At 39.0% G+C, this 9,767-nt stretch overlaps 1 protein-coding gene across 1 annotated transcript; it reads left to right on the top strand.

The window, feature by feature from the left end:
- The first annotated feature begins 1,230 nt into the window (after nucleotides 1-1,230).
- On the top strand, nucleotides 1,231-2,210 carry LOC109679835 (uncharacterized). Its single transcript, XM_074045696.1, has one exon. It carries the CDS (start codon nucleotides 1,276-1,278, stop codon nucleotides 1,888-1,890), a length of 615 nt encoding a protein of 204 aa, XP_073901797.1. The 5' UTR covers nucleotides 1,231-1,275; the 3' UTR covers nucleotides 1,891-2,210.
- The last annotated feature ends 7,557 nt before the right edge of the window (nucleotides 2,211-9,767 follow it).

Here is a 9,767-nt window from a genome sequence, read left to right as displayed (position 1 = left end):
TGGAGAGATGCATGGAACTTACTCACATACTGTATACTTTTAGTTTAATTGTTTAATTAAAGTAATTGTGATTCTTTAATTCTTGCCAAATTGTTTCCTATGCACGTGTCTTATTCAAGCACCTTCAGAAAAGAGATGTTCTATCTCTATAGTCTCCAATAGAAAGTCTTGGGTACTTATTATTGAAGGCTTAACAAGTCTCCATATTGTTCATATATAACAAATGCTTTTATGCATGAAAATCCACTGTGCAATTTTGACAATCAAAAGATAAATCAAAAGCTGGGCATGTTGATGCACAATTGTAATCCCAGCACTCGCAAAGCACACACAGGTGAATCATGAGTTCAAGGCCAGTCTGGACAACATAGCAAGACTGTCTCAAAAAGAAAAGATAAAGCAAAACTCCCCACTCTTAATGGCTATTCTGGAAGACATATAGAGAAAAATGTGTTTTTATTATTTCAAATCAGTATGTCTTTGCCAGACCTGAGACTCTGGAATGAGATCTGACAACGTTTAGAATTTTCTTGGGTCTGATCATTTCCCTGACCATCCAAGAGGCCCACGAAGGATCCCAGTCATGCTCAGGACAGATGGGACATCTTCCCCCAAATGGATCTTTCCTTCTAATTCTTTACCAACATTTTACCTAAATGGAATATTCTTTGATATCAAAAGATACATTAACACTTGTGAAAATCATGCTCCGTGACTTATAAGGAGCAGTGTATAGACAGGAGGAAACTTGTCTGTTTGAATTATGAGAAAGGAGGGGATGTGAGAGGGAAAGACAGAGGGACTGAATTTGATCAGGGTAGATTATACATATGTATGGAAATACCACAATGAAACTTCTTTGTACAACTAATGCATGCTAATAAAAATACAAAATAAATACACTGGTAAAACAAACAAATGCCAGACACTGGTGTGACAAATGCTTTGTAATAGGTTAGGGACAAAGATAACATACATTAACAAAGAAAGGTGACAAATGTTTCAATTGAAAATGGAGCACACCAGGAAAAGGAAATGTCTTGTTTTCTCTCTCTCTCTCTTTTTTTTTTTTTTGGAATATTTCATTAGAAACACACAATTATATAATTAAGTGATTAAGCTTTCCAAGAAGGTAAATAATAACAAGGAAATAATGACATGGTCACAAGAGGGCTTCAGCAGAGTATAAAAGGGGGGGGATGGGCCAGGAAGACTTCTAAACTCAAGATATTCACTCTCCTGGAAACCCACCGAGAACCTCCATCTTCTGACACCATGGTTATTTCCTGTTGTGGCTCCACCTGCTGTCGCCCCAGCTGCTGTGTGTCCAGCTGCTGCCAGCCCTGCTGCCGCCCCAGCTGCTGTGTGACCAGCTGCTGCAGGACCACCTGCTGTCGCCCCAGCTGCTGTGTGTCCAGCTGCTGCCAGCCCTGCTGCCGCCCCAGCTGCTGTGTGTCTAGCTGCTGCAAGCCTTGCTGCCAGTCTGTGTGCTGCCAGCCCTCCTGGCGCCTGTGTGGCTGCCGCCCCAGTTGCTGCACCTCCAGCTGCTGCCACCCCAGCTGCTGCATTTCTAGCTGCTGCAGGCCTTGCTGTTCCCAGCCCAGCTGCTGCCGCCCCAGCTGCTGTGTGTCCAGCTGCTGCCAACCCTGCTGCCGCCCCTGCTGCCAGTCTGTGTGTGGCCAGCCCTGCTGCCGCCCCAGCTGTTGCATCTCCAGCTGCTGCCAGCCCTGCTGTGGTGATTCCAGCTGCTGTGGCTCCAGCTGCTGCCGCCCCAGCTGCTGCCTGCGCCCAGTGTGTGGTCGCGTTTCCTGCCACACCAGTTGCTATCGCCCAACCTGTGTCATCTCCACCTGCCCCCGCCCCATGTGCTGTGCCATTCCTTGCTGCTGATCCCCTTCTCTTCTGTCCCCACAGATGTAGACTTTTCAGATGGGCTGACCATTCGGATACTTGGAGTCTGGTTGATGTCATTTAACAGGATGGACCTCATGATTCCAGTGAGCCCACCACCATCCTCTGGACTCTGAGCACATTCTGATTCCTTTTAAACTCTCCCCTTTGCTATGGTTTCCTTCCAATGTTACCACCAAATATGAATCAATTTGCAATCCAACAACTACGAAATTATCCAAAAGCTCCAAATTAATTTTTCTCATCACTTCGGAGCTCTAGATTTTTCTTCCCAACAACTTAGGTATTGACCACAGCCCCTGTACTGGCACTGATTCTACATCTCAGACCTGGGGGGCCAGCTATGTCCTGTCTCTTCTCCAAGCCAGTGTTTCTTATATTCTGTTGCTTCTCTGCTTACTAATAAACTTCTCTGAACATAAGAATTCATTGACATTTTCTCTGTTGTTTTCATAATTGTTTTATTTAATAACTAGGCAATTGTATTTTACATGAAGATCCATGAAGTCATGTTGAAATCATTGTATAAATAAAAATTATGTCATACAGAGATAAGATGTTAACACAAAAATGGTGTGTGTGTGTGTGTGTGTGTGTGTGTGTGTGATGTATGGATCTAAATATTTTGAAAGATTTGATTCATGTCTTTACTTCTAATTAAAATACACTTTATCCGTACTATACTATATTGTTTAATACCACAAAAGGGAAAAAGATAAAACCAAACATCTAGGAGGAAATAAAAAGTGGTGCATGCCAATGAAATCAGGAAAATCTCCTATAAAGGAGTTAATGTTCTCAATCCCATCCAATAAACAACATTTCGGAATCTGTAATCACAAAGTGGGTTATATTTCCATTGAGTTCTTCTAAGAAGAAATGCACATTCATTGTATTTTTTAAGAAATGTGCTTTATCTTGATGGTGTATGTTTCTGAGTGTGTTCTCTCAGAGTTTTCCTTATAATTCAGATATCTCCACACTTATCATTCTAACATATATGTATCCTGAAAGGTTGGAATTTCACAACTGATTTTCTCTTTTTTAAGGACTTTAAAAATTAGGACTAGGTCATAGTAGCCAGGCATGGTGGAACACATCTGTAATCCTAGCACTGAGAAGGCCAAGGTAGGAGGATTGCTTAAGTTCAGGAGTTTGAAGGCAGCCTTTGACTTCTAGGAAGGAAGGAGAGAAGGAAGGAAGGAGGGAGGGAGGGAGAGAGGGAGGGAGGTGGGGAGGGAGGAAGGGAGGAAGGAAGGAAAGAATCCCCAGGAATGGTGCTATTGTTTGACTTTGAAAATATGCAGTGATTATGACATGACCCTCCAGTAATAGTACCTGGTCTTGGTGTTTCTACTTATATTGAAATTAGCTTATTACCAGACTATAGAATGTTCCTAAGCTATTGAAAAAAATGTGAGTTGAAGATGATTTGTTCAGACTTCACTAGTATGCTTCATATTTCTTCAGATGTCTTTAGAGAAATGTTGCCAAGAGCTTCATCATGAGTCATGACACCTTCTTGGAATAATGACATTTCCTTATTATCCAACTCATTTTGAATCTGCCTTAGCTGCTTTTCAACCAAGGAGGAATAAGTAGAATAAAATACACTTCAAATATGACACAGAAGACTGTGAGTATGATTGTGATATTCTAAGTTCTGCAATCATAGAGGAACTCATGTTAAGGGTTTTATATACCCCAAATTTTTCTGTTCATCAAAAATGAAAATAAAAAGACTTTAATTTTATTTTATATGTGACATTTGAGCAAGTTAGCATTATGAGTTCATAATTGAAGTCATACTTTGTAAGCACACTTGGAGATCCCCCTTCTATTTTTTTATTAGGGTATTTAACTATACTAAGTCATGGGTTTCACTGTGGCATTTTAATGTATGCATATAATGTAATTTGACCACATTTACCCCCATTACCCTCTCTTATCCACTCCTTATACCTTCCCATCCTTCTCCATATTCTTAGTAGTCCCTCTTCTGCTTTCATGTCCTCTTTTCCTCTCTAAATTCCACATTTGAGAGAAAGCATGCAATATCTGTCTTTTTGAGTTTGACTTTACCTAATATGATGATCTCCATTTCCATTCATTTTCCTGCAAATGAAAGGATTCATTATTCTATATGACTGAATAAAACTCCATTGTATATACATGCTACATTGTCTTCATTCACTCATTGTTGATGCACACCTTGGTTGACTGGTGCCACAATAAATATGTTTGTGCAGGGATCTCTAAATAAGCTGGCTTTTATCCTGTAGGTCATATACCAGGAGTGGTATAGCAAATAGTTCTATTTTTGAGGAACGCCCCCCCTGCTGATTTCCATAGTGACTGCACGAACCTATGTTTCTGCCAATTGTGTATAAAGGTTACCCTTCTATTACATTCCCATTTCACCTGTATCAATCAATAAAACCAGTGCAAAAGGAAGGATAAGACTATAAAAATCAATAGTGAAAAAATTTTAATGAAAAGTTGAATAAAATCAACTTTGCAAACACACAGACATAAAAAAGTGATACAATGGGGAAAAGTCTGGCAAAATCCATCAAAAGAGAAAAGAGTGACTAAGAGGCTAACAGAAAAATAATATGTTTGAAAAGGGGGAAAATTGGCTACTAAAAGGAAAATATTAAAACAAACTAGAAAATTATGTATAAGTTTATACTAATATGTTAGGAAATTATGATTAAGCTCACTATTTCTATTAAAATGTAAATTGAGAAAATTAATTCCAGAAGATATAGAAAACAAAATAAGCCAATAATCACTAAAGAAATTATCTATTCACCACCTTGATATGTGTGGAGGAGAGTAGATATCAGACCAATATTGATTTAGAAGTACATTTACTAAACCTTGAAAGAAGTCCTCTCCCATTAGAACTGGAAAAAAAAAAAAGAATAGGAAAAAGGAGGAGCTTCCCAACTCACTTTTAAGAGGAGAGTTTAGTCATAATGTCAAAATCAGAAAAGAATAATGTGATAAAGGGAAATTAAAGCCCTACATTACAGAAAATCATAGATGCAAAAATCTAACGAGCACTAGTAATAGGTAAAAGAATAATGCATTATACCAACTGGAGTTTCTTCTAGAAATTTAGGAATAATTCAAAATTATAAAAGACTTAACACTAGCTGGTTCACATGATTACAGGAACCAGCAAGTCCCCAGATCTGCAGTTAGCAAACTGGAGGCCCAAAAAGTGATGAAGAGGCCACATAGCAGCAGTCTTGAGATTCAAGAAGAACCAGTGTTTAATTCAGGTTCAAAGGAAGGAAAACACTGACCAGGGAAGGTGGACAGGAGCAGTTTTTTCTTATTCATACTGTTTTGTTCTATTCAAGCTTTTTTATTTATTTTTTTGATTGGATAAGACCCATCCACACTGGGGAGGAAAACACATCCAGTATAATGTTTAATCAAATGTATGTTTTTAGATTTCCAAAAATGTGAGGAGTAGATATTTAAAATAAGGCATATTTATTCATGTAATAGAATATCAGTTCAAAGAAAATACATGAAGTAGAACTAACTTTGTGAACATGAACGAAGCTCACACACAATCTTGAGCAGAAACATCAAATTATAGGAGAATATTTGTAGTATGATGCTATTTATGTAAAGTGCTTTAACACACATCCCTATGTATGGCTTAGTGGTACAACACATGGTAAAAGCACAAAGAGAAATGATAAACATTCAGTTGAGGACAGTGGCTAATTTAGGTTGAAGAAGAGAGGAATAGAGATTGGAAAAGAAACACAGGGGTTTTGATTACACTGGCAATGTCTTATTTCCTAAGATAAGACATGTTTATCAGTCTTACGCCATTTGAATATTCTAAATATTTTATGGCAAATTATTTTCTAACAGAGAAAATACCTTGACTGCTGGAGAATTGATCTTAGAAAAATGGGAATATGATATAAGAGTTCATTGAAAGGGAGAATGGTTAAGTCACAGAGACATCTGGTGAACTAGGTAGTGGTAGAGATGGAGAGGAATACAAGAGTTGGGGACATTTTTACTGGTACTGAAGAAAGGACCTGATTTTGGATAGGTTAGAGGAAAGGAAAGGAAACAGAATTCAGTTTGAAGACTAAGGAAGTAGGTAGGGGTGTTGTCGTTTGTTGAGAAGGGGGAAATGGAAGGTTTGGAGAAAAAAAAGCAATAGTTCATGTCAGAATTGCCTCCTAGATATCCAAGAGGACAAGTCTAGCAAGCAGTTGGACAAACAACTTTTGTTCTTATAGGGGATATTATGAAAGAAGACATCTTTATGTATATAAACACACACACACACACACACACCAAAGACTTATGCATAGAACGCATACACTATATAGTATACACATTATTCTATACTGTCCATGTAGGTAACATTTAATTGGTTTGTTCTCCATAGTCTATCAGATCAACTGAATTGCATGTCCACCTCAGTTATAACTGTTCCTGATTGGTGGTCCAGTTCCTTGTAGGTGTCAGAGAGAAGCTGGGTATTCATCCTGAAGATAATCATACAGCCAATATGGCATCAGAAATCTTAAATCTAGAGTAATGGTTCCAAACTCTGGCTGCTCATGTAATGACCTGACAAACTTTTAAATAATATTCATGCTTGGACTAGATCAAAAAGCAAGTAAATCTGAATCCCTTGGATGTAAGGCCTAAGCATGGATATTTTAAGTTGACAGGGAGCTTGAATGTGCACTCAGGCTGAGAACCATAGCTTTAGAAATACTTACGGAAACATTTTTATTATGGGGTCCTATTACTCTAATTCATTTTACCTTTGCAAATGGATTTATGGTCAGAGTACCAAGTAAGGTGTCTACCCTGATAAACCCTCCTTCCCTTTTTTTGCAGTGCTGGGGGTTGAACCCAGAGCCTTGCACATGTTAAGCAAGCACTCTATTACTTAAGCTATGACCCCAGTCCTTGTGTTTTTATTTTGGTTTTCAGACAGGATCCAATTGTTACCTTTGCCTAGGCTGACCTCAAACTCATGATACTCCTGTCCCTGCCTCCTGAGTAGCTAGGATTATAGGCATGAACCACCATGCCATGCTCAGATAACCCCTTTTAAATAAAGGTTGGGCCCACTATATAACAAATCAAGCTATTTGGAACTACTAGACATGTAACTGGCCTTTGGAATCTGACCATCTCACTCTTCCTCACACCGGTTATATCAGTCTCCATCCCCAACATCCCTCAGACCCCAAGCTAAGTCTTCAGTAATGTGAACTTATATCCTCCTTCTCATTCTAATTTGCTAAATTATCATGCCTGAATTACACTTGACACCCATGCCAAGCTTCCTAGTTCTCACTCAACCCATCATTCTTCACTCCTATTTATCTCTTTTCCTTCAAAACAAAATGCCAAGAATCTACTCCTTCTCAAGCTTCTGTCTACCCAAAATGAAAAACTGAAGCAAGAATTGTACACAGGCAATCCAAATCTATACAGTGAGTGAGTTAAGTCAAGATTTCTTAAGCCCTCACAAAAATAACCATTATCATATACAAACTCATATGTAGAACATGTTTGCAATAGCAGAACTACTCTATGGAACACAGGGAAAGAAGGAAAGGAAAAGGGAATGATAGAGCATCAGTGATATCATAAAGCACAGCATCTGTGAAGGTAGAGGATATGAGGATGGGTATTGAAAGCTGTTGAAAATGGGGAGTGGGAGGTAAAGGGGGAAAGGAGAGAAATGGAAGGGGTTGAATGGACCAAAGTAAAGTACACCCACAGTGGGGACACATTGAGAAACCCCTCTGAACATCAACTCAGATATTAATAATGAAAAAGAGGACTGTGAAATAGGCACAGTGGGGCGGGGTACAAATGAGAGGGGGAGGGTAAATTAAGGAGATTAGGTGAGGGCATACGGCTGATTGACTTCATATACCTATGTGAAAGAACAAAGAAACCTCCTGCAATTGCTTTGAGTGGGGCAGGGAGGGGGTGGAGGAGGCAGATGAAGGGGAAACTGTACTGATGTACAATATAAGCCTAATTGGAATTGTCATTATGAATCCCCTCCTGTACAATGAATATATCATAATAAAATTTTTTTAAATTCTTAAGCCCTAGACTTAGAACTGGAAATTATCACAACTTTAGATACTATCAGAACTTATTTTCTAGAAGAATGTTCTATAATTGTCTACAAAAATATTCAAACAAACAAATGAGCTAAGTTAGAGCACTATAGTGACATCACACATTCTCAACTACTTAAAGACTTTCTGTGCTAACTATTTCTATATTAGTAGGAGTTGTGTAAAGGAAGAGCCTGGTCACATTCTCCCCAAGGGTAAATGTTCACATGTATAAATAAATTGAATATGTAACAGATTCAGTTGTCTAATATGTTACAAACCACCCCAATACTTAATGGTTTAAAACAATTAAAATTTATAATTTCTTACCTTTTAGGCATTCTTCTACTGATCTTGCCTGAACTCCTCATACAACCACCGTCATCTCAAAGTTCACTGAGGCTGAAAGATCCAAAATGGCTTCATTTACTTGTCTACTACTCATGTCAGTCAGTTCTGCATTACTGTAACAAAATACCTAAGATAATCAATTTAAAAAGAGGGAAGGTTTATTTTAGCTGGCAGTTTTTGTGGTTTCAGTCCATGGTTGGTTGGCATCATTGTTTTGGGCTTGGGGTAAAGCAGTACATCACAGTAGGAGTGCAGCAAAGGAAAGTCATTCTCCTTATGGTGGGGAAGCATAATAGAGGAAAAGATGAGTGTCCTACTATTCCAGACATGGGCATTCCCCCAGTGATTTAAGACTCCCACTAGGTCCCATCTCTTTATTCTTGGTAGCACTGAGGTTTGAACTCAGAGCATCACTCTTGCTAGGCAGGAGTTTTACCATTTGAGCAACTCCACTAGCCCTGTTTGGAGTTGAGTATTTTCAAGATAGGGTCTCGCAAACTATTTTCCAGGGCTGGCTTTAAATCTTGATCCTCCTGATCTCTGCCTCCTAAGTAGCTAGGGCTATAGGTGTGACAGGTGCCTGGCAGGTCCCACATCTTAAAGGGTCCACCACCTCCCATGGCCTGGTATTTTAGTCACTTTTTTTTGTCATTGTGACAAAATACCTGAAAGAAATCACCTTAAAGAAAAAAAGATTTATTTTCACGTTCATTTCAGTCCACAGTCAATTGGCTCTTTTTTTTCTGGGCTGTGACAAGGCAGAATATCATGATGGGGAGATTATGATGAGAGGCATGTGAGAGAGGAGACTGCTCTCACCTCATGGCAGCCAGGAAGCAGAGAACAACTGAAAGAGAGGAAAAGTCTGGGGATAAAATATTCCTTTAAAGGCACGTCCCCATTGACTTACTGTCTCCAACTTGGTTCTACTTCCTAATAGTCCATTCAGCTATGAACTCATCAATGCATCAAACCATTGATGAAGTTAGCACCCTTATGATGCAGTCACCTCTTAATAGTGTCAACAGTGAGGACCAAGCCTTCAACATGTGAACCTCTAGTGGAGGGGGTCACTTCGCATCCAAACCATAACATCTGGAGACTACTTTCATGCATGGGCTTTTGGAAGACATGTATCCAAAACCATAGCAGTACTGATTGTCAACTGGGTTCTGTGACCTTTCGTTTTCTAGTTGCCTCTACTAGACTTCTTGGCAGAGTGGTAGAATTGTTCCAAGAGAGCAAAGGTGAAGCTTCAAGATTTGACCTTCAAGTTTCAAAGCCAATATAATAACACATCTACCATGTTTTATTGGTCGAAGAAAGTTGTTAGGCCAGATGCAATACTGCTAGACAGTGTGGCAT

This window comes from Castor canadensis, chromosome 11 (assembly GCF_047511655.1).
Source record: "Castor canadensis chromosome 11, mCasCan1.hap1v2, whole genome shotgun sequence".
NCBI lineage: Eukaryota > Metazoa > Chordata > Mammalia > Rodentia > Castoridae > Castor > Castor canadensis.
The sequence above is the reverse complement of the archived record's forward strand: the minus strand, read 5'-3'. Positions and strand labels throughout refer to the sequence as shown.